The sequence below is a fragment of the Carettochelys insculpta genome, chromosome 12, assembly GCF_033958435.1.
Source record: "Carettochelys insculpta isolate YL-2023 chromosome 12, ASM3395843v1, whole genome shotgun sequence".
NCBI lineage: Eukaryota > Metazoa > Chordata > Testudines > Carettochelyidae > Carettochelys > Carettochelys insculpta.
The window spans coordinates 25,472,343-25,498,540 of record NC_134148.1 but is presented as its reverse complement, the minus strand read 5'-3'; the positions used below and the strand labels follow the sequence as shown (position 1 = coordinate 25,498,540).

The following is a 26,198-nucleotide window of genomic DNA, read 5'->3' as shown; positions in this document are numbered from 1 at the left end:
AGCTTTCAAAAAGCTGTTGATTCAGCGAGCTACTAAGATCACACACGATAGGCTACTGTTGCATCTCTTACTTTTGATTACTTCATGCCTATACCTTTGCAGTGAGCCACATTCTTCCTAGAGGACTGCCCACACTTCTCTAGTTTAAATGTCAGAACAGACCAGATACCTGTGGGACTGTATTTTTATACATTATACATATGTAGTTCAGTTACTTGTAGATTTTTAAAGAAAATAGCAGGAAGTTTACTTCTAACATAGATCAACCAAGAAAACTGAGAAAGTAATAAGTTGTTAGACTGCCTTGAGCACACTTTTAAAGGACAGATAACTTACTTGTTCCTGTTGATAACAGCTGGATACACAAGTATTCCATTTCTGTTGTCTGTCTTTTGCAACATGAGACTCCCTACTGTAGCTACAAACTTTCTCAGCTCCAGAAAGACTTCAGCAGAATTATAATTGTTTCCATAAATGAATGCACAAGAGTGGTGGGGTGTGTATATGCATGTGCGCATGTGTGCGTGTGTGTTGAGCCTGTTGTTCAGTCCTTTTCGATAAATACCTTTGCTGACCTCATTTGGAAGCAATTAGAATTTAACCAGTCAGCTGTCAGTTGAACGCATGCACAAAAATAAAAGGAGACTTATGTTGTGTAGTGTCCTACGGTCATCAGAGGGAGCTATACACTTAGTTTATGCTTTAAATCTCCAAGTGTGTACCTACTTTCCAGAAATAGATTTCTGTGATTGCTGGATAAAATTTCTTTTCATGTCAGTTAAAGCACTTCTGTTCTTTGATTTGGTTCAGTATTCCCTTATCCTTCTGAACAAAACCACACACACCTCATTTCTCCTCCATATCTTTTACGCAGATTGATTGGTACATATTTTGCTTACTATCCCTTTCAATATCTGAAATGCTCAGGTACAATATTTCGTGCCGGTGGTAAGTGTGATGCCTATTCTGAGTTGTGTATCATGTTTTTTACTGTAGATTTTTAAATGAGGAAGAATCACATACAAAATTCAGAGGATTCCTATTTAAATGGCTGTTATGGACAAACTACAATGTATGTTCTAAACATTTCATTCAATCTAGCCTTTTTCCAGCACTTGGAGAAAAACACAATGATATTCTACATTTCTTCAATGAATACTTCCTAGAAATTGCAGCATGAGAATTAAAAGTTGCAATAGTAGAGATATTATCCATACTAGCACACTGTTGGATGAATGACCTGCAGGCTTAAGTTTTGGGAAGGCAAATATAACACCTACATATTATCATTATGTTTCAACATATTTATTTTCAACTGTTGTCATCAATCTGTTGTCTAAACTCTGTGTTCCACGTCATCCTGTAAATTTCGTTATGATTTTGGTGAAATCCAGCAATTATAAGACATGTTGAAATCTTTTATGCAGATTGATGGGGACGTCAATCTGATTTTCACTGAGCACAGCAATGACTTTTTAATCTTGGTTAATATAAATTCTATTCTTTTCTTACAGAGATCTCTCTGTAAGGTTTTAGTAATCAGGAATAGGGAAATCTTATAATGCACTGTGCAAAAGGGCAAATTACTTACCTGTATCTGAGGTCTCTGAAAATAGTAACGTAATTGTAACATAGTCATGCTTATCCTCATCCACAACTTTCTCAGGAGACTTAGGGAATAATTTAGTGTACTGGAATGCTTAACCTTGATTGAAATGAACTGTTAATGAGTTAACAGCCATTAACATTAAAGGATGGTGTGTGCCACCTACTGGTGAGGAGGGTTTAATAATGTATGACTTAGTTTGGAGCGTTCCAATGCTTATCACTCACAGGTGTCTCTGTTTCATCTTGCCTATCCTTCCATCCTCCCAACCTACATACAAACTCAGAGCATATGAGTAACTTCCTTTCTCAAAGTTCTGATGGTTCAATGTCTTCTCTGAGAACTCTCTTGGAGCATTCCCCATTTGCTACTCCCTATCTGTTCACTTGAAATCAATGAGATTTACTCAAATACTGCAAAGGGAGAGTGAGACCCCAGGAATTCTATTTTATCATTGTTACCTGAAAGAACAATGGTTTACGTGAAAATACTTCTGGAATCAGGAAAGAAAATTAGATATTTTCCAACTCCCTTAAGAATTTATTTTTATAATCATTACCCAAGTCTACATTTTTAACATGAGCATGCAATGGAGACCCAGATAGGAAGATGAGAACTACTGCAGCACTCCAGACCAGAAGGGATAATTAGAAAGAGGACCAAACATCTGAGTGACAAATTATATCACTGTAGTTTTGAACAAATACCTAATAATCATGCAGTAACTTTGTTTATGCATTAATAAATAACTGCTTGTTTTGGTGCATTGAGGGAGTAAGTACAAAAGGTACAAAATGTTTTCTGTCACCTCAGATTTCTGACTTGTTAATGCTACTAACATGTGAAACCAATTCAAAATCATTGTGAGTTTGAAATTCTTATTTACACCCACAACCCAGATTCAGGAAAGCTTCATGAGGTTTAGATGATCGTACTTCCAGTTCATTCAGTCTCATATTTTGATGCACCCTGGAGAGATCCAGTGGCATACACCTCTCCTGGTCTACAATGCCTGGGGCATAATGCCTCCACTAGACACTTTAAGAGTGGCTTTTGCTGTACAGTGGATCCCCACTTATGTGGAGGTTGCATTTCTGCACAACTCTGCATAAGTCAAATTTCGCATAACTTGCGGGGAGCCAGGAAACTGACTGAGCAGCACTGTTTGTCAGTTGCCTATCTCCTGTGAGTGGCAGGCAGCGAAGAGCCTGGCTCTGGGCTGCCCACCCTTCAAAGGAGAGGGGAAACTGACCAGCGCTGCTGACCTGTTTCCCCACTCCTGTCAGTGGCAGCAGCCAAGAGTCAGGCTGCCACCCTTGCCAGGTTTCTCCACTCCATGCAGGGGCAGAAGCTGCTCCTGTCAGTGGCAGCAGTCCAGAGTCAGGCTCTGGGCTGCCCGCCACTCATAGTCGCGTTAACCCGAGGTACGCATGACTTGAGTGCGCGTATCTCAGGGTTCTACTGTAGTTTACCTTTCAAAGAGCATGGCTAATGCCACCCCCATCATGTGTGGATGAAAAGAATTTGTCACAGTTGCAATAATAGAAGAATCTTCTAATAAGTTCCATGCTGCTCTTTTTGTATCTGGAATTTTGGTGGCGGGGAAGAGGTGTAGGGAAGCTGCTTTCTTACGTATTAATTAGTCTCTATTGCAGTGATAACTAGGCACTTCCCATACTGAATAAATCACAACTTTTCAAACATGAGATTATGAATGTAACAAAATGAGTCAATAAAGCACTGAATAAAATGGGGCCAGATCCTCAGCTAGTGTGCGCTGACATACTTCCATTGAAGTCAATGAAGCTGTGCTGATTTACATCTGCTAAGCATATGGCCTTGTCTATCTAATTACATGCCACAAGTTCTCTAATTCTGGATCCTCAGAGGTTACCAATAAAAGTGAATTCCAAAGTGGAGCACTCCGATGAGAAAGCCCTGCTGTCTGTGGTGGAGCTTTCAAATTTAGGGGCCAGGGCAAGAGCCACTCAGTATGGTAGTGGAGATGGCTAAGCTGTAAAGTTGAGAACTTCTTGAGTAACTACTCTGATGTTTAAAGACCTCCATTAACATATTAAGTTACAATCCAGAAGTGAAAAGAAACCAGTAGAAAGACTGCAGCACAGGCATTATTTGTTATGCCATCTTGCCCCACAAAGGAGGCAGGTGCTACTGGATCTGGAGTGTCTAAGTAGACTGCAGAAATAGCCTTATACTACAGCACATTGCAATGATAAACACTGGAAAATAATGCATATAATTCCTCCAAGTCCTTTAGAAGTCTTCACTTGCCAATAAGCCTCATCCAGACTACTGTTTCTACCTCTGGATTCCCATTCTTTATGAGACAGCAGGAATCTAAGTTCAGTGAAAAGAAGATTTAAAGCTGAATTCTACTGTCAATGTTGATGAAATCTCAGTCCCAGGCATCTCACAATCTACTCTGTTGGTTTACTGCTGAACTGCAGGGTGACAAAATCATGTAGGACTCCATTTAAGTGCTATTGGAGAAAATGAGCAATGCTGTGCAGGAAATCTTACAAAGGAATAGTGAATCCACTACTTTCCCAACTCCCACAAGATTCACTGGACAAGTCAACATTACTTAGTAATATGGATTAATATTGAAAGCTACGGATAAATCAAATAAATCAGCATGGCCACTGATCCCTTCTCTATTGCCAAAAAAGAGACCTCACCAACCATTTATACAAATCCATTCTCAGTTCCACTCCTAGATCTGAATTCTGACTGACAGCAATGAGAACATTGTGCCTTCAAATGATCAAGGATAAAATCTTATCTGTATTTTACTTCTCACAGTAGCATACATGTGGATTTTTTAAGTGTCATTTCTTTGCTGGGCAAAAACTATTTGTGGCATTTAAAACCTTTGTTTTTCTTTGGGGGTTTTTTAATTTATTTTTGCTTTCTCTGGCATTTACTTTTATATAACCCATAGCATACCTGAGGTTTCATTTTGAGAAAACTACAGATACTCTTACTCCAGGCAGAGGCTTTCTGCTTGTATCCCTGCTGCCTCTGTAAAGTAAATCCTTTGATCCAGTGTGTTCTTTAGCTTCAGCGCAAATATTTATGAAGCTTTCTATTAAATGTAATTAAAAAGCAATTTAAATAAGGCACAAGCTGTAAGTGCAACCAGTGAACAAGCAGTTATTTTAATATGGCTGGTGGCCACATCCTCCAACTTTCTTCCTCGCTTTGCCCACAAATAACAACCTTTTCAAAACAAAGCTCCAGCTTTAAATAAACACATTATAAATATACAATGAAACTTTAGACCTACTGAAAACCAAGCCCAACTGTATGTTATTTGATGGAAAGACACCATCCTGACATGCTTAAGCAAATAAGGCCTTCCTTCACAAATCCAAATTTCCTGGGATAGTGTAGCTGTAACAAGCCATGAATTAACCAGTGCCTACCCTATGTTCATGACTGTGCCCAATCTTTATACAAGTGGGTGCTTGTCCAGCTAGTTGGAAGAAAAGGGATATTGCTACTTTAAGGATTTCCCTACAGTAGGTGGAGAGAAAGTGGAAGTTTAGAGTGGGGAATAGAAAACAGTTAAAAGTACCCAAAAAGTTATTTGAGTAAAAGTCCATCTGCTTTTGGGGGAATGTACTTAAGTACAGGTTACTATTGTCCCTCTGGAAAACTACTTGAAAAAAAGTACACACACACACACACACACACACACACACACACCATATCACATCTAGATTGTACTCAAATATCCATCATGATCTATATCCTTTTTAACTCCAGAATGTGCTCCTGTAATATGTTCCTCTCGAATAGTAATAGAGACATAGCCATGCTAGTCTATATACTATCAAAACAAAAAAGCAGTCCAGTAGCACTTTAAAGACCAACAAAATAATTTATTAGGCGATGAGCTTTCATGGGACAGACCCACTTCTTCAGCTCATAGCCATACCAAAACAGACTCAATATTTAAGGCACAGAGAACCAAAAATAATAATCAAGGTTGACAACTCAGAAAAATATTATCAAGGTGAGCAAATCAGAGAGCAGAGGGGCAGAAGGGGAAGGGGGGGAAGTCAAGAATTAGATAAAGCCAAGTATGCAAAAGAGCCCCTGCAATGAGCTAGAAAATTCCCATCCCAGTTCAAAACATGTGTTAATGTGTCAAATTTGAATGTAAAAGAGAGTTCAGCAGCCTCTCTTTCCAGACTGTTGTGAAAATTCCTCTTCAGTAAAACACAGACTTTCAGGTCGTTAACAGAATGGTCCACTCCATTAAAGTGGTGGCTGACAGATTTGTGAATCAGGAGTGTTTTTATGTCTGTTTTATTCCCATTACTTCTTTGTCTAAGAGAGTTTGAAGTCTGTCCAATATACAAAGTATCTGGGCATTGTTGGCACATGATGGCATATATGATTTAGTTGAGGAACATGAGAATGTGCCCGTGATTCTGTGAATAACCTGGTTAGGTCCAGTGATGGTATCTCCAGAACATATATGTGGACAAAGTTGGCAATGGGCCTTGTTCACTCAGTGACCTTATTCACTTGGACACACCACCTGAGCCCCAACTTGGATAATTCTATTTACTTTCCAAAATCCACAAACCTGGAAACACTGGAGGCCCTATCATTTCACGTATTGGCACCCTTACCACTGGACTATCCAGTTATGAGGACTCCCTCCTCAAACCCTATGCCACCAACACTCCCAGCTATCTCTGAGATACCACTGACTTCCTGAGGAAATTACAAAACATCAGAAAAGTTCCTGACAACACCATCCTTGCCGCCATGGATGTAGAGGCTCTGTACACTAATATTCCACATGAAGACGGATTACAAGCAATCAGGAATACCATCCCTGATGTTGCCACAGCCAATCTGGTGTCTGACCTCTGTAACTTTGTTCTCACCCACAATTATTTCCGATTTGGGGACAGTTTATACCTCCAGATTAGTGGAACTGCTATGGGCACTCGTATGGCCCCACAATATGCTAATATATTTATGGCTGACCTGGAACAATGATTCCTCAGCTCTGGTCCCCATTATTCCTCCTCTATTTACAATATATCGATGACATCTTTATGATTTGGACCCATGGTATAGAGACTCTAGAAGAATTCCACATAGACTCTAACAATCTACACCCCACCATCAACTTATGCCTCGACTACTCCATGCGAGAGATACGTTTCCTGGAAACTACAGCACAAATCAAGGACAGCCTGATCAGTACCACACTCCACCAGAAACCCAATGATTGCTATACTTACCTACATGCTTCTAGCTTCCATCCTGCACACACAACTAGATCCATTGTTTACAGTCAAGCCCTTAGGTACAAGTGCATTTGTGCTAATCCTACTGACAGGGACCAAAAACCACAAAATCTCTACCAAATATTCATAAACCTGAATTACACACCAGGAGAAATAAAAAAAAAACAAATTGACAGGGCCAGATGAATACCCAGAGACCAGCTACTCCAAGATAGGCCCAAAAAAGCCAAAAACAGAACACCACTGGTTATTACCTACAGCCCCCAACTCAAACCACTGCAATGCATTATTAAAGACCTACAACCTATGCTTAATCAGGATGCCACACTCCAGAAGGCTCTGGGTGACAGGCCTGTTGTCTCCTACAGACAACTGCCCAACCTTATGAGAATTCTCACCAACAACCACAGTCTATACCACAGGAACACCAATCCTGGAACTTTTCCTTGCAACAGGGCCTGTTGCCAACTTTGTCCACATATCTATTCTGGAGATACCATCCCTGGACCTAACCAGGTTATTCACAGAATCATGGGAACATTCTCATATTCCTCAATTAACACCATATATGCCATTGTGTGCCAACAATGCCCAGACGCTTTGTATTTTGGACTGACTTCAAACTCTCTTAGACAAAGAAGTAATGGGAATAAAACAGACATAAAAACACTCCTGGTTCACAAACCTGCCAGCCAGCACTTTAATGGAGTGGGCCATTCTAATAATGACCCGAAAGTCTGCGTTTTACTGAAGAGGAATTTTCACAACAGTTTGGAAAGCGAGGCTGCTGCACTCTCTTTTATATTCAAATTTGACACATTAATATGTGGTTTGAACCAGGATGGGAATTTCCTAGCTCATTATAGGGGCTCTTTTGCATACTTGGCTTTATCTAATTCTTGACTCCCCCACCCTTCTGCCCCTCTGCTCTCTGATTTGCTCACCTTGATAATATTTTTCTGAGTTGTCAACTTTGATTATTATTTTTGGGTCTCTGTGCCTTAAATATTGAGTCTGTTTTGGTATGGCTATGAGCTGGAAAAGTGGGTTTGTCCCACGAAAGCTCATCACCTAATGAATTACTTTGTTAGTCTTTAAAGTGCTATTGGACTGCTTTTTTGTTATGTTCCTCTTGGTTTGACTGTGAAAGCAATATAGACATTTCCATTGATCCAATGTGCAATGGTCTGTCTACTAAGAAACATTAACTAAGATCACAATACACTGGTCCTCTGCACTCTGATACTTTCCTGTGCTGTTCCTGATCTGCTTCAGGATTGCTATTGCAAGTCTTCAGAGCCTGCAGTGGGATAGAACCTGTCTGCCTTGGAGATCAGGGTAAAATTCCTAGGTCACAGGAGCAGTATTAGGCACAGCTGCAAAGCTCTCTATTACCACAAATCAGGACTGAGGATGCTCTGAAAAGCCTATTTGCTCTTTATCCTTTCCTTGATAATGACAGCTGCAGAACATCTGGAAACATCTCTCAAGATTAAAGCATAAGGAACCCTCTATAAACAATTGAGAGAAGGGGAACATGCAACTTCTGCTTGGAATTGTTGCTACTTTTATTTTTCAGCCTAGATACCATGCTATTGAATGGATTAAAAATACACAAATGTAAGTTTGTTTCCATTTGGTAACTGGCATCAGATTTTGAAATCATAATTTTGTATAGATGTGGCATGTGGAGTACAACTGTGTGCTGAAAAAATTTTTATCATAAAGTTTTCCTCAAATATTTTGCAAAGCTAAACCCATGAGCCTCAGCATTATCTATTAGTCAGCTGCTGTAAACATCCAGATTTTGGCAATATGGGATGGATTTGGGTTTTGAGGAAAATTAGAAATTAGTATTTTACTAGCAGGTATCAGAACACTTCAAACAAATAATTTATCTAATGACTGTATCCTTTTTTTATTTTCATAAATTATCTCCAGTGATTTGTTTTTTCTTGCATTTATTTAGGGGAAATTAAGGACCTTGGAGGAAATATCTTAATTCATCCTAAAATAGCATTCTGAAGGAGATACGTCCAGGCTTAATTGGCCAAGAGGACAGGTCATTATGAAGCTGACTTTTTTGAGTGGCAGACTGACATGAAAGAGTGGAATCCCAGTGATTAGCATTTTTGGAGATGGATGGTTTCCTCTGAGTGAAGCCTGTGTAGTACCCATGGTTACAAAAGCTTTTAATTAGCACTACTGGCAATCTTCACTGTAGAGTCCATTCATTTATTACAGTGTCAAGGAACACTGAGTGGGACTATCAAAAATTTAAGATTAGAACAGATTTTAGGATAAGGCTTTTGAAGAAGGTAGCGAAACTAGAACTGATATTCTATTTTCTACAGGAGACAACAATTTAGTCTCATTATTGAGGAGATTGTTTATTTCTGCTAAGTTGGAGTTTACCTGACCAGCGTTCTATACTCAAATTTTACTTTGAACAGAAAACTTAAAGAGTTAACACATGCAACTTTCCACGACCTTAAGTAGATCATAAATTTTTTTTGTTTTTGATATGTAGCATATTTTAATTTTTAATATGGACACCATCTTTTAGTAAACAGATATTTTGTGTAAAACTTCATTGCAAACATTTCCTATATCTTTGTTGAAATGTTTATTTAAAGAACAAAAAAGTATTGCTACTAACTTTATAATGGTTAAAATATAGCTGAGCCAGTTAACAACCTAATTAATTTATTAATCTTTAAGGTGCTACAGGACTTCTTGGTATAAGAGAAACCTATGTTTATCTCTAAAGCTAGGCAAAAATTTAAATGAGTCTATAAGCAACAGCAGCCTGTGCAAGCAAGTTCATATCATTTATGATTGTATATGTCCAATTAAACTAGCACTTTGTAATCCTCTTTGAGGATCCATGTGCTAAGTACTGAATTGAATGATGATTCCTGCAAATTATTCTACCGGTCAAAGCATTAAATGGGTACTAGAAGCCCTTTAACACAGAAAAAAAATTATTTACAAAAGTTTAAAGCAAGAATAAAGAACTGTTGCCACAATGATAAAATGCCCATCATTAGATTGTCTATTTGCTAGACTTTTAATCTGAGACAATTACTTTGTGTTCCTTCTAATTGGGAACTGTCTGAATTCTTCAGAGAGCAGACTCCCATAGCCTGCTTTTCACTGGATTAAGACGGCTGCTTTGAAGATCAACTTCTTCCACTAATGCTACCTATATGAATAATTGAACAAAGATTGATTGAAAATGCAAAATTATCCTCCTATTCAAATAGTTTCTAATTAAAATCTGGTCATAGTGAAAAGTTACATGATGCAATTACATCTTGATTATATTAAAGGTCAAATTATCTGTAGACCTGTAGTAACTATCAGTTAGCATCTGTTCAGATAAAATAATGTGCCCTACTGAATGCATATTATTATCCAGTTCCCTTAGAAATGTTGTTTGTGCCAGAAAGATGCTAATAAGACATATCAAGTCAGTTTCACAATTTAACACATGCCTAAAAACAAATTAAAAAAATATTATTCCAGTATTAGATCTTATTAAAAATGACAACCCTAATATGAAATATTTTGATATTCTAAATATAAAGGCAAGTGAATCTCCAGTATTTTAAAGTAAACCTGTGTATATACAAACATACAAGGCACCCTTTATAAACCACTTTGAATCTAATACATTGTATCCCTTTGTCACCACCATCATTTGACAACTTTTGCAATGGGGTAATGGAGCTGTATGGCAAAGAGAGATGGTATATGAGATGGTTTTACCAATTGTGCTGCTGTCAGCAGCACATCCATATGATATTATTACAGCCAATCTTTTTTCCTGCTCCTCTGGTATGTGGAATAACTTCTTTCTTTGAGTACAAACATCCTCTTTCCCTCAGATACTTACTCAAATCCAAGTTCTTCCACCTACTAACCTCTTCTCCTGAGTTATCTATGCTTGTCTCATGTCCTACCTCAGTATTATAGCTAGTACTTCTAGCATGGTCTACTCTTAAGCTTTCCTGACACTTTCCACTATAAGACCTTGTTTATAGTTAATTATAACTAATGATGGGGCTGAAATGATGATCTGAAATGATCTTCTGGATGTCTGCCTAAAGATGATTTTCCCTTTAAACTTTAGCCAAAACAGTTCAGGTGTTTCTGACAACATGACTAGTAAAAATATTTTGTTTTGCTCAATATTATGTTCTGATGTTCTCTTCTTTGAAAAGTTCTAGTGCTACCATGCATTGGAGCAGGGATTTGCTGCATGGTGGGCCATTGTGCCTGGACTCTTGAGCACTTGATGTATTGACCTTAATAATGTCCTTTTAGCATAGTTTTGTGTGTGTGTATAATAATATGTTATATAAAATCAGAATGTGTAAGTGTGACCCATATTTCAATGGCACTATGGCAGTGAATACCAGCTGAGGATTTGACTTGCTCTCTAATATAGAGATACTAGAAGATTTACCCAGAGTTGCTTGGGTCCTTCAGGACAGGAATCCAGGAGAATAGAAGGTGCAGGAATGAGGATGAAGGGGCTTGGAGATGTGAGGAGATCGGGGCAGAGGGTTAGAGGTGTGGGGGTGCAGAAGTGAGAGCAGGGGGTTGGGAGGTGTGGGGAGGCTCAGAGAAGGGGGTGGGGTAGCTGGCGATGTTGCTCCCCAGAGCTAGCTCAAGGCTGTTGGGGGCATGCTGCCCAGACAGCAGGTTATTGGGGCTGGTCCCTGCTCACCAGGGCTATTGGGGACATGCTTGCTTGCTGCCCCTCTGTGGTCATCCTGGAATATCACTGTCCCTGTACCAGACCCCTCACTTTCCATTTTGATGAGAAACAAACACATTCCACACCCTATCCCACTGTCCTGTCTCAACAAAAATCTGACCATGCTTTAAGTTATTATAGCTACGTCTACATGTGAAGCCTACATCAACGTAGCTTATTTCGATGTAGCGACATCGAAATAGGCTATTTCGATGAATAACGTCTACACGTCCTCCAGGGCTGGCAACGTCGACGTTCAACATCGACGTTGCACAGCACCACATCGAAATAGGCACTACGAGGGAACGTCTACACGCCAAAGTAGCACACGTCGAAATAAGGGTGCCAGGCACAGCTGCAGACAGGGTCACAGGGCGGACTCAACAGCAAGCCACTCCCTTAAAGGGCCCCTCCCAGACACAGTTGCACTAAACAACACAAGATCCACAGAGCCAACAACTGGTTGCAGACCCTGTGCATGCAGCATGGATCCCCAGCTGCCGCAGCAGCAGCCAGAAGCCCTGGGCTAAGGGCTGCTGCACACGGTGACCATAGAGCCCCGCAGGGGCTGGAGAGAGCGTCTCTCAACCCCTCAGCTGATGGCCACCATGGCGGACCCCGCTATTTCGATGTTGCAGGACGCGGATCGTCTACACGTGCCCTACTTCGACATTCAACTTCGAAGTAGGGCGCTATTCCCATCCCCTCATGGGGTTAGCGGCTTCGATGTATTGCCGCCTAACGTCGATGTTAATATCGAAATAGCGCCCAACACGTGTAGCCGTGACGGGCGCTATTTCGAAGTTAGTGCCACTACTTCGAAGTAGCATGCACGTGTATACACGGCTTATAAGAGGAAGCTGTGTACCAAATTTGGTGGTTCTAGCTCTTACCCTCTTAGTAGGAAGAGTTCTTGAACAAATGGACTCAAAGATGACTGGTTGAACACACACATAGATAGACACACAAACTCAACTATATAGTAGATTTTGGGGCAGACATTTTAGGGGGCGTGGAATTTCTACAGGTTACCAATCTATATTTATTTAAATCAATTTTCCTCTATTGAATATAACTTTGCTATGGAAAACCTCAGCCATTCTTTGTCCATTCACTAGCACATATCCACAAAAACCACAGTATTTTGTTAACTGCACTGTATATACACTATATATACAATAGACACTGAGAGTCATAGGTTGGAAGTTACTAGAAGGACTAGTTACTAGAAGTTACTAGAAGGACTCAACTATATAAATATTTTGGTTTGCAGATTCTAAATAGGTTGCACTTGTGTTTAGGTCATTAAAGACTTGCATAGCAAATAGTCATGCTGTAGAGGAGTAGAGAACTTCGTACTAAAGACGGATGTAAAAGAAAATATTTGTAATTCTCTTTGTACTAATACACCTCTATTATATCATATATAATATATATATTATATGAAATGATATGGTATAGTGTTAAGGCACGTTTGCCTAGTCAATTTATGTGATGAAATCCTGTTTACCAGGGGACCAGGATTTCATCCTTGGTTTAACACTGACACCTTTCTATAATCTGTTGTTCACAATTGTCACAAATCTTCTAGTTTAGCTAGACCTCCTTGCCAGTGGCTTGCTGTTATTAGCGCAGGCCTGGCATTAAAGCAGACAGGATTAATGAGCACAAACATATGAAAAATAACATAAAGTGATACAGGAGATTGCAAAAACTCTTAGTATTTGTTCTTATATATTTTATGATTGACTTTTCAAAAGCAGCAGCAGAAAGACCTTTCCTAAGCCTCTACAACTAGTTATATAATATCCAGTTACAGTAAAACTCCAGTAGACTGGCATCCAATTGTATGGCACTCCCAATAGTCCAGCATCAAAATGGCAAGAGCCTAGTGAGTGGGCTTTGGCAAAAAACAAGTCACATGGCAACAGCAGCATCAGCTGCATTACAGTATGTGCAATTAAAAGGGCAAAAAAGGGTTAAAAATTAAAATATTACAGTATGCTGTATAAAGTATGCACAATAAAAAGGGCTAAAAAGACTTTATATACAGTATATATAGACATAGAGATATAAAACCATCTTATAGTACCTCCTGATAGGCCAGTATATCTGATAATCCAGCACCATTTAGGTCCCAAAGGTTCCAGATTAGCGGAAGTCTACTGTATGTATTTTTAAAACAATACAAAGGGTGTGGGATGTGGGGAGAATATCCAGCTCCACTGCTAAGCTAGTTGCAAAGAACAAGCAATTATGTAAATCATTTTAGAACAGGAGCAACGCTTTTCCACAGTAATACCTTTTATTTGTATTATTTGTAATTTGTCACTAGGAGACAAAGACACCAGTTAGTCACCAAGGGGTGCCATATCAAAACTACTATCTATTTAGATGATAAATAAACATCAGCTGATGTAAGGGATGCACCAAAAATTAAGTGGGAGAATGGAACTAATGTTGTTTAGAGCTTTCCTATAAATCTGGTTTTATATGTAAACTAGGTAAATTTTGATAAATTACAATATTGAAGAGAGCACTTAATTGCAAAGTGAAAAAGAGGAAAAGTTTGATCTCTAAACATAAATTGTTCTACACAATTTACTACACTTTGTTATTGTTGGTTATTCCTGATGTGGCTATATCTGATTTGATAGGAGTTTCATTTACAAATTGATTAAAATATCTACTTTAGATGATCTGATGATCTGGGCTTACAATAAAAAGACAGAATGCTTCCACATTTGATAGTTAGATAAGTCAGTAGGAAAAATGATAACTTGAATAAGTAATGCAGGAAAAATGGTCTGGCAAAAGCTGAAGACCAAAAAATTGGTACAGTAACATTTGAAGCATCGTTATTTTCAGCATTAGCTGGTTTTTAAAAAGTTGCCTCTCAAAAAATAAAAATAAAAAATAAAGCCCTCTGGTAAATATTGGTTTACAGTGGATCCCCAATTTTCATCACTACTTCCAATACTCATATGGTAGCCATTGGTAGGCATCCATTTTACATTGCTTTCCACTAATTTCACAGAGATTTTTTTAAGGGCCAGAAAAAAACTATTAGGCAATCTAGTATGGTACTAGGGAAGGACACAGAGGGGCAATGATGCAAAAATGCACTGTGTAGTTTCAAAATGTTGAGGTTTAAGCTTTAGAAAAAATAGGTAAAAATGTTCTAGGAGAAAACATTTGTATTAATAGGTCAAATACATCAACAATTTGATGAAAGAGGTGAAAACTATAATCCCAGAGTGCCTTTTGCATTTAGAGCCACTGTGGTAAAATAAAAATCTGCCATAGATGCACTGCTTTAGTTGGGCTAACTGGCTTTAAGCAGGGTGAGGTATTTACTCATTCAAACAGATTAGGACTTTTAATATACACACCAGACAGAACATTTACAGTTCGTTCCTATCTCAGCCAAACAATGCCCACCCCGCCCCCAGCCCCGACATCTTTGTTTGTAACACACACTATAACTGCCAAGATTTGAGCCTGGAGCTAATCTATCCATACACAGATAAACAGTCATGGGATTTTAAAAACCTATGTTGCCGATGTGTCAGAAGGGGGATACCTTTCCCTATGGCATCAGCACAGAATGAATTTTGCCAGAATCAGACTTCAATACTTTCTTAAATAGACAAGCAGCAATAGTCTACCTCCTGACCTTCCCTACTATTGAAATGGTAATATTACTAAAATAAAGCACATCCATACTTTTTAGGACAGCTATTACTGGCTATGACCAACAGTTCTTTAAGTTGACTGTGAAAATGGAGTGCCTTGCATGTTGAATAGTGACAGAAAGTTAGCTGTGTTAGTCTGTATTCTAATAAAACAAACCAGCAGTCCTGTAACACTTTAAAGACAAACAGCATAATTTATTAGGTGATGAGCTTTCGTGAGGCAGACCCATGTCCTCAGGTCTAGAGATATGCCCTTTCCAGTACAGCATAGACAGTTTTATAACACAGAGATTAAAAGAAAAAAAATGAAATAAAAACTGACAAATCAGATACACAGCACTGAAAGGGAGAGTCACACACTACAAAAACAGTTTCCCTACCATTGATACTCATAATGATCTCAGGCAGGACACTTAGTATTTTGCTCCCCTCCTCCCAACCACCTGCCCCCCGATCCCAATGCTTGGTCTTCCAAACTATTTAGGCTATATCTACACAGCACTCTGCCCAGTGCTGCTGCTGGTAGAGCTATGCAAAATGAGCTTCTCGGGAATGAATACTCACAAAGCTCATTACCGTAGCCCCACGAGAGTTCAGTGTCAGCAGAAGGGAGTGCTGGCATTGCAGAGGCCGGGTGGACATGCCTCTGCCCACTAAACCTGCCTCTGTCACCAGTCCCCTTCTGCCAACACTGAACTCTCACAGGGCTGTAGTAATGATCTCTGTGAGTGTGCAAATAGCACACCATTTGCAACCCCAAGAAACTCATTTTGCATAGCTCTGTGGACAGCAGTGGTGGGCGGAGCGCCACGTAGACTCAGCCTTAGTGTACACTTACGTCCATAGAAATCAGGACTGATTTACAACTGACTCAAAGGCCATGTCTACACTTACAAAAAAATTCCATTCAGCTGGTAGGAATAAGGGGATTTTGATGTTGGCAGGGTCCTTTCGAAAAGGACCCCCATGTAGACAAGCCACGGGCGAGATAACTGCGGCACTTTTGAAGTGCCACAGCTGGCGGCATGCTAATGAGGTGCTGAATATTCATTTCAGCATCTCATTAGTATTCTTTGATTTGGCCATTAGCATGTCCATTTCGAAGTTTTTTGTAAGTATAGACACAGCCAAAGTATCTACATTAATGGAATTTTTTAATAATAAATAATTTAACCAGCTCCTGTGCTATGGCTATCATGCTGAAATGCAATAGGCTATGTGCAGAACATGGCATGTTGCAGACATGACACATTCAGCCACAATTTTTTTTTAAATGGACAGAGTCAACTAACAAACCACAGAATAAAATAATTAAGCTTTTCAGAGAAGTTAATACAACACTATTTATTGATGTTGACAGGCGGCTTTTTCCTATTTAACCACATTTTTAGTAAAATCCCCTTTTTGAAAATCGTGCCTTTTTATGCTATTGTTAGCACTGAAGAACACATTGGCTGGCTCCAGACAATCTCGGCTATGAGCCGTTGTTTTCTTGGCTCTAAAATGAATTTGGTTGAAAAGCTGATTGAGCTTAACATATATTTCTTAATATTGTGTTGAAGATGTATTTCTGTTTATGGGTTGGCAAGTCTAAAATCGGTTCTTGATTGCCCCAAAGCCCTTTCTCCCCTTTCTCCTTTTTACCCAGAAGTCTATTTTGTCCCCAGTCCTTTGCTCTTTCAGGTAAGAGTTAGCCAAATTCCCAAACCTAAGGTTTTCTAGGAATGTTTGGAAGCGGAAGGAGTTCTTAGACCTTTTACAAAATTGGCAGCCATGTCATGGGGTTTCTCCAATGCATTTACAATATTGACAGCCATCACAGGGGTTTCTCCAGTAGTTTCTGAGAATGGGAAAACACATCAGTAACTAGCAATGTGATGGATCCTGTGTAGAGATTAAATTTAGTTCTCCAAGTACTCTGTTTCCCTACTTGTGTCTTCAGAATCCTTGAATGTATAACAATTGATATGGCCACTATTTCAGTTGCCATGACAGGAAATCCTTTAGAATGTCCTCTAGCATCACTACTGTAGAAAAAATACTTAAACACTGTCATAAAATGTATTGTAAATTGGTCAGGCCAGCGGACCCCAGCTGGAAAGGTGAAAAGCAGCTCACGACACAGCCTGGGCCAGGGTAAGAGAAGAAAAAGCTAGTTAAGCTGTCAGGTGGAGGCAACAGGGAGTGACAATTAATCAATGAGGGCCAGCTGATCTCACTGCCCATGTGCTGGCAGGGCTGTTGAAAAGCTAAATGTATGCAATTTGAAGTGTGACATAGGGAGGTATTATGTCTCTGGCAAAGACATATCCTAAAAAACAGTTGTTACTTAATAATATGGTCCATTCTAAAAAAAAAATGTTGCTTGGCAGAAGTATTTTAGATGTTTCAGACCGCTTTAGCAAGAAATATTTAGCAATATCCAGAGAGGTGCTGATTCTATTCACCAGGAAAATTGCCCTGCCTGCCCTTCAGTTGGTGGTAGTATTTTATCAAGGAGCTTCTGGGATTCCTCCCTCCCTCACCAGCATGTCCATGAAACAATTGTCTTTTACATCAGCATCTAAAACTCAGTTTAGAAACCTAGGTTCCTTATGTCCAAATAATGTAATTTTGATTTAGTGCCAATATTTCAAGATTACTCGCACAAATATTCCAGCCCATTTCCATAGAGCAGAAAAGGGGAGTGACCAAGGAGTGTATTAATTAGTTCCCATTTAAAAGAAATGTTCTCATAAGCATAACCAAGAAGGGAGGTATCACAACTTGGCAAAGAAATGCATACTAAGGTGCACTTGCTGGATGTATTTATCTTTGGTTTCTGAAACTTATGCTGAGTATATTGAGAACATTGCACAAGTGTTCAACTTAAAAATAGGGTAGTGGGAAGTATTCATAACACAGGAACAGTCGTTGCCTTCCACAAGATTTTTTTTTAAAAAATACCTGACGTTTTGGCACGACCTTGCAAACAGCAAAGCACTGTTTCTTAGAAGTTTTATTTTAAGTGCCTGGGATAAGTCATGTCATCATGGCAGCTATATATAGTGTGTTATTTCAAGTCAAATTACACAGCCCTGACTGGATGGCCTGTTCTTTGACTGGTGGAACAACCTCTGGCATGGGATGCAGGGCTGGCCTGCCCCAACCAGGTCTGCAACAATAGCCATTAGAACCAGTGCAGAGCAGGAGAATTGATCTGGGCTTTGCTCCCTGACTACTGTAGCTCTAAGCACAGAACAGATCAATGCTTCCAGCTTAGTCTGACATATGCCATTGGGCTGAAACTTCATCACCCCCTCATCTTCAGCAAGGGAAAACAACATTGGTGCAACTAGTCTTTGGCATGAGGGACAATGATCCCTTCAAAGTCATCCTCACCCGTTGGATTGGGAATGCCTGGCCTCCCTGGGAGCTGGGGACGAAAAGATGGCTGGCCTATCCCACAACCCAAGTGCCATTAACCCTTTCTATTATAATCTACAAGATTTCACTTTCCCATTAAATAGAATTAGCCAGAGGATAGAAGACCCTCTGTTTCTTTTCTGGTCTTTTAAGGACCTAAAGTCAGGTAATTTTGCTGAAGCTTTAACATAATGTTTACAAGTCTTCAGACTGAGATCATACTCCCCTGAAACATTGAAATCTGGTCTGAAGTTTGAGCTCATTCCTTTCACAAACTTTCTCTTTTCTTATAGCTTAAAGTTTTTTTTTATCTGATACTAAAACAATGACTTTTTTGTTATTGATGATGGCTGGATGCACAATTTTAACTTAATGTTGCATTAACATATAATCATTCAAAAATGTGTCTGAAAATCTAGATGGTCCCATGATCACAAACTCTTTAATGGGAGAAAGGAGATCTGTCGTGAGGAAAAATTTCCACTCCAGACCCACCCTCTCACAAGATTCTCTCTCACTCAGTCTTTTTCTCCAGTTTTGAAAAACACCCTCAGGGCATCCTTTTTATTTGAATTGATTTTCTAGTTGTTTATCTTTTTCAATCTGGTCATGAAAGGCACATCTGGTTCCTATTTTAATCAGTAATCCTGTGGGAGCAACATCATATTAGAGAAAGCTAACAATGCTAAAACAATAATCCATAATGATGCAACTTCTGGTAATATAAAACTGTTTTATCCTCTGTTTGTGTAAGTGTGTTAATGATGTAGGCCAACTGATTTCTTTGTAGATAAAACTCACTAAGGATTTTAATAGCAGAGATATTTGGATATTAGTTGACAGCTACGTAAGTGAACTCTCCAGACAGGCAGAAATTCCTGCATTTTTAGTGTGTGTGAGCATCTTAGTTCTTATGGAAAGAGAAAGGCTGATGGTCCTGGATAATGAAGCCTTCTGTTCTCAGGCAGAACAGGTACATCAAGCCACCACCATGGCTTCTTAGCCTTACTAATAATAATTCAGCCTGCATATGGATTCTGTTGGACATCTTTAGTGAAACTGCCCAAAATAATGCCAATTAGTGGTGGCTGTGTTCTATGGCTACCTGTTCTGAGAAACTGGAATGAAACCACTGATTTCACATTGGCTGCCAAACAGTGTGGGTAATGCTCATTTGCAAGTTATGCAGGCTGCCTTTGAACCAGTAAGAAGCTTTATAACCCATTTTCAATTCCCTAAATAATCCAGAAATATCTGCTTTTAGAAGTTAAGTAACACTGAAATAGATAGGCTGTGATATTTTCAAGTAGAATGAGAAAGCTACACCATCTGCTCAGCAGAAGAGCAGACAATGGGTAAATTTATAGCTCTAGGTTCAAATGAAAACGTGGGCTCACATGTAAATTATGCTCATGTCTGCCTCACTGTGCATTGCTGCTCCAGTGCTTCAAAATATATGGACTATCAAGCTCTCTCCATGCTGGGACACCACAATATTCCAGTGCTGTCTGAAGATGCTCCGATTCCTAGAAATCTTGGGAGTTGGGAAGAATTTATTGAAAGAGTTTTATTAAGATCAGATTACAGAACATGGCATCAAAACCTTTAGTTCACCCTCCAGAATATTCTTAGAGCTGACTTTTTAAACTATGCCTGCTTCTGCTTTTACTACTTCGGAAAAGCCTCACTGAAGCAGCATGTACATATTTAAAATTCAATGTCAAATATTATAACAATACTACAGACTCAAGAAAAAATTTATGGACTGTCTTAATGTTATAAATTGAACAATAAGGAAATAGGAAGGAAGATCAGTATAGATGGGATCGAACTAGAGAACGTAGAGAAGTTCACAGATCTGGGGAGCAACATGACGAATAATCTAGACCATAAGAAGGAAATAACGACTTGAACAGCAAAAGCAAGAGAGAATTTGAAGGTGGTGGATAAGATCTGGAAAAACAAAGTGATTAATTTAGGAATGAAGCTGAGCATCTTGAAAATGTGACTGTTCAGCAGCACATTGTGAGATATGGGTGATATGGAAAGATTCAAAGAGAAGAATATTGGCATTCAAGAGGAGTTGTTGTAGAATGAGCCTGAGAATAGGATGGATGCAGAAGGTCACCAATGAGGAATTATATAGGAAGATACTGCTGAAAGAGAATCAGCTACAGAAGGTTATACAACGGAAGCTACAGTGATTCAGACATATCTGCAGAATGAATGATGAATGAATGCCACTCTGCATTGGACAGGGAAAGATGTAAGGAAATAGTGAGGGAGGCATCGGACACCAATGGGCACTGAGCCCATGGTTATTGATGATGATGATGATGATGACAATGAATGATTCTGAGAACAAAACTCGAGAAGTTCCAAGTCCACAGCATCCATTTTCTCAAAACTTTCTCCTCAAACCCCTATTCAGAAAAAGCTAGTGCCTAGGAAGCATCAGATAAGAAGTTTTTTTCAAATTCAGTATTTAAGCAGGAGTGGTTTATTTTAGAGCACTGTAAGTATGAATAACTTTAATGGAGATCTCCTTAGATTTGCATGCTTAGGAGGGAGGTTTTGGGGAGGCACACAGAGAAGCTGCTCAGCAGATGAGTTCGTAATTTTTGAAGTTCTACACTTAATTCATATTGTCAGTGGAAAACCAGTGTGATTGGATACACAAAAATAAGGAGCAAATACATAGTGTCTATTATTTAGTATTTATGCACTATTTTAACTTTACTGGGTGGCAATCTGAATCTATCTCTGTTGAATACCTGCAGTCATAAAACAAACTATGTGAATTACAACAATGTCCCACAAACCTCCCAATAAAATACACTTGAATCATTTTAATCTGGCAATTTTGGGAAATAGGTCATGCCAGATTTTGGAATTTTCTGGGCATGGGTGTTTGCCATATGAAAGGGAAACAAAGTATATTACTAAAGCTTTTGTATGCACAAACCATAATAGAGTATTGTATATGTATAACATGTCATGAGAGAAATCTTTAACATGTTGTATTTAGACAGATGTGGGGGTGGGGGTGGAACGGGGCACACATGGCTCCTCTCTGCCACTCCTAGGCACCCACCTTCTGCTGCTTTCACCGGCTGTGATTTGCAGTCAGTGGGAGCCACAGGGAATATCCTCCATACACTTTGCTGCACTGCCATTCCCCCCAGCCGAGGGGGTTGGGGAGCAGCCAAGCAGAGACTGTTCCTCTTCCCACTGGTAAGCACAGCCTGCATACCTGTGGCTTGCCTGGATCCAACCTATGGTACTCGGAGCATCCTCTCTCTCAGCAGGGAGCCAGCACTGGGGCTCCAGCCATGCAGAGGTCTGAACAACGGATGTTCCTGGATCACAGACACCCAGATTAAAGAGGTTCAAGTGCACTGAAAGTTAGAGAGGATCCAAATATTTGAAAGTGATGTAGCCAAGCTTCTGCCTTTAAGAGCTTGACTTGTAGCTGGAAAAATATGCTGTATTTCAGAGATGGAACAGTGATATCCTGTAGCAGTTTATACTAATACAGACTGACTCACCTAGTAAGGAAGGTTTTTAAATCTAGGTTCAACAGGGGCACAGATAAGTGAAAACCATGGAGACCTGGGACATAAGTCATAAATTAACCCAAGGGGCTATAATAGCAAGTAAAAGAGGGATAAGGCAAAACTGGAGGTTAAAATCAAATCTGTATCAAAGTTGTCTGTATACAAATGCAAGAAGTGTGGGAGATAAGCAGGAAGAACTTGAGATGCTGGCAAATAAATACAAGTATGACATAGTTGGTATCACAGAGACTTGGTGAGCTAAGACACATAATTGGAAGATAAGTATAGAAGAGTACAGTTTGATCTTAAAGGATAGGCAAGGGAAAAAGGAGGAGCTGCTGCCTTATATATTAAAAATGTCTATACTTGGACTGAGGTTGAGATGGACATAGGAGACAGACTTGTTGAGTCTCTGGGTAAGCTTAAAAGGGTAAAAAGTAAGGGTGATGTCTTGGTGTGGAGGGGTCTATACTGACCACCTAACCAGGAGGAAGAGGTGGATGAGGCTTTTTTAAAACAACTAACAAAATTATCCAAAGCACAGAACTTGGTGATGATGAGGGACTTGAACGATTCAGACATTGGTTGGGAAAAGGACACAGCAAGGCACACATTATCCAACAAGTTCTTGGAATGCATTGGGGACAATTGTTTTTATTTCAGAAAGTGGAGAAAGCTACTGGGGGAAACTTTTAGATTTGATTTTCACCAATTTTAACAAATGGGGAGGAATTAGTTGGGAATTCCAAAGTGGAATGTAGGGACAGGCAGCTTGGGTGAAATGGATCATGAAATGATATTCATGATTGTAAGGAATGGTAGAAGGGCAAACAGCAAAATTAAGACAATGGATTCAGGAACACATACTTTAGTAAACTCCGAGAGCTGGTAGGTAAGATCCCATGAAAAGCAAGACGACAAGGAAACACAAGACAGCTGGCAATTCTTCAAAGGGAAGTTAGTAAGGGTGCAAGAGCAAACCATTCATCTGCATAGTGTGGCAAGAGACCCACCTGGCTTAACCAGATCTTTAATGACCAAAAATCAAAAAAGAATTGTAAAAAGTGGAAACTAGTTAAAAATATAAAGGATGAATATAAACAAATAATACAATAATGTTGGGGCAAAATTAGAAAGGCACCAAACAAGTTCAATATAGCTTGAGATATAAAGGAAAATAATAAAACATTTCATCAGCTTATTAGAACAAAAGAGGAAGGCCAAGGACAGGGTAGGCCAATTGCTCAATGAAGAGGGCAAAACAATAAGTCTGCATCTACACTGCATTCCCCTTTCGGAAAGGAATGTGGCCAATTGGAAATGCAAATGAGGTGTTAATTTACATATCATTCACTTAATTTGCATAATGACAGCTACACACTATTCCGGAAGTGCTGTTTTTGCAAAAAAACAAGCAGTATAGATGGAGTTCATTTGAAAGGAAACTGCTTTTGAAAGCATGCTTCTTCCCACAAAATATGAAGAAGAACGGTGCTTTCGAAAGTGGGGTTTGTTTTTGAAGGAAGCCCAACTACACTGCTCATTTTTTTCTCCAAAAACAGCACTTCTGGAACAGCAAGAGGCCACCATTATGCAAATGAGGCATGTGATATGTAGATTAGCAGCTTATTTCAGCCACATTTGCATTCCCATTCGGAAAGGGAATGTAGTGTAGATGCAGCCTACAGAAAACGTGGAAACGGCAGAGGTAATTATTGATTTTTTTTCTTTCAGTTTTCCCCAAGAATGTTGATGGAGACTGGATGTCTAACATAGTGAATGCTAGTGGAAATAGGGGACATGAAGAAGTGAAAATAAGGGAAGAAAAAGTTAAAAGTTACTTCGCAAAGTTAAATGTCTTCAAGTCACCCGGGCTTGAAGAAGTACATCCTAGAATACTCAAGGAGCTGATAGAGGAGGTATCTGAGCCACTAGATATCATCTTTGAGAAGTCATGGAAGTCAGAAGAGATTCCAGAAGACTGGAAAAGGGCAAATGTCATGCCCACCAATAGAAAGGGAAATAAGGATAACCTAGGAAATTACAGTCCAGCCATCTTAACTTCAGTGCCAGGAAAGATGATGGAGCAAATAATTAAGTACTCTATCTGAAAACACCTGGAAGATAATAAGGTGATAGATGACACCATAGATTTCTCAAGAACATGTCAAACCAACCTCATAGCTTTTTTTGATAGGATAACAAGCCTTGTGGATAAAGGGGCAGTGGTGGATGTGACATATCTAAACTTCAGTAGGAAGCATTTGATACAATATCACATGACCTTCTAATCAGTAAACTAGGAAAACGCAACCTGGATGGGGCTACAATCAGGTGGGTGGTGGTTCACAGACAGTAGTCATGCTGGAAGGAACTAACAAGTGGGGGGTTCCACAGCGGTCACTTCACCTCATTTCTTAAGTTTTGTTTTGTTTTTTTAACGGGACTGGAAAAAGCACTAGGAATATATTGTAGCTAACAGTCCTTCATTGGTAGAGGAAGTGGCTTAGATTAGATAATAGATTTTTTTCCCCATTCTTAATTTCTGCCATCCTGAGGAATAGTTGTCTAAAACACAGTTAATTGTCGGTATTGTCAATTACCTGTCTACAGATGAGACTCTTCAGAGTATCTTAAAGTGCTTTTGGTTTTTTTTACATGAACAGGAATGCTTGACAGTGCCCCAGCTTTAGTTACCTGGTACAATAGTAGCCCAATGTCCTGGCCAAATTCCAAAATATTTTCCATTAGGTGATATATTCTTCACATAATAAATTAATCAGTCTTGCTTATGCATTGTAAATGGATGCTTCATTCCTCAGAGAAGTGGCTGCATATCAGTGGTGGATGAACTGAATGCTTATATGCTACATGCAAAGAATTTTGACATCTTTATAATATTCTCAAAATGCAATGGGATGTTTTTCCTATCATAGATGATGTGTGGTGATCAACTTTATAGCTGCTATAATTTTACCTAGAACCCAAATCTAATTGACTTTGATGATATTTACTTACCATTCTATCCTATGGCTTATATTTAAGCATTCTTCTGGCACTTCTATACTATATGCTACATTTTTTCTTCCACAGTAGCTGTGGTAGTTCAGTATAATTGTTTTCAGGGTACTTAGCCAACCTTGCATTAATCCTGAAAGAAACTCAACAGCATAAAAATCTAGGTATACCAGATCTTTGACATATTTTTAAAAAAAACTCTTGCATCTACTGATTATAAAAATATCCTGAATAATTTTCTGAAGAGTTTAGAGCCCTAGTCCAGTATAACCAAAAAGCTACTTAACAGCAAAATTTATTTGGAAGAAGTAGTAATACTTTATAATGATATAGGACCTTTCATCATAGGGTCACAAAAGGGAAATTAAGATATCAAAGTTAAGTGATTTGCCCACTGTGTGACAACATCAGATTTGGACATAAAACTAGAACAAATTTCCTCACTGATCACGTATTTTAATAAGGCTTAAATTTCTATGGGATATACATCCACATAACATCTTTTATGGTAAAGGCTTGAATTGCAGTGCTTCTTTACCAAAGAATTTATTACACACTTATGCTGCTGTGATATATTTATGGTGTTAAATATTTATTGCATATAAATTGATTAAAACAGTTCTATATTATTCCCTAATGCGGAATGAAAGCTCAATAATTGAGTAGGAATATCACAGCTTTTCTGGCATTTGGCAGCTGTTTTTCAATGGCTAAATCCATTACTCAGTTAGTTGGAATTCAAGCACATACCTTCGCTGAACACTACTGGTTGGACTCCAGCACCAGAACAGATGTTTGCTGGCCAGGCCTTGTTACAAAATGTCTTTTTCTACCAGAAATCATTAGCTTCATCATTCT

General features: G+C 39.1%; 2 protein-coding genes across 5 annotated transcripts in view; one reads left to right on the top strand and one right to left on the bottom strand.

Annotated features, from left to right (window-relative positions):
• FGF7 (fibroblast growth factor 7) overlaps positions 1 to 538 on the bottom strand; it is a 51,536-nt gene extending 50,998 nt beyond the window's left edge. For 3 of the 4 annotated variants that reach the window (XM_075007236.1, XM_075007237.1, XM_075007238.1), the window contains exon 1: positions 337 to 534. Coding sequence is in view for 1 of the 4 variants with exons in the window: in XM_075007239.1 (XP_074863340.1) it covers positions 337 to 376 (40 nt within the window). In the remaining 3 variants the exon portion in view is untranslated. Of the gene's footprint in view, positions 1 to 336 lie in introns of all 4 variants that reach the window. The other variant, XM_075007239.1, reaches the window with a different exon arrangement.
• Positions 1 to 26,198, top strand: part of FAM227B (family with sequence similarity 227 member B) — a 176,479-nt gene that overhangs the window by 103,461 nt on the left and 46,820 nt on the right. The window lies entirely within an intron of this gene.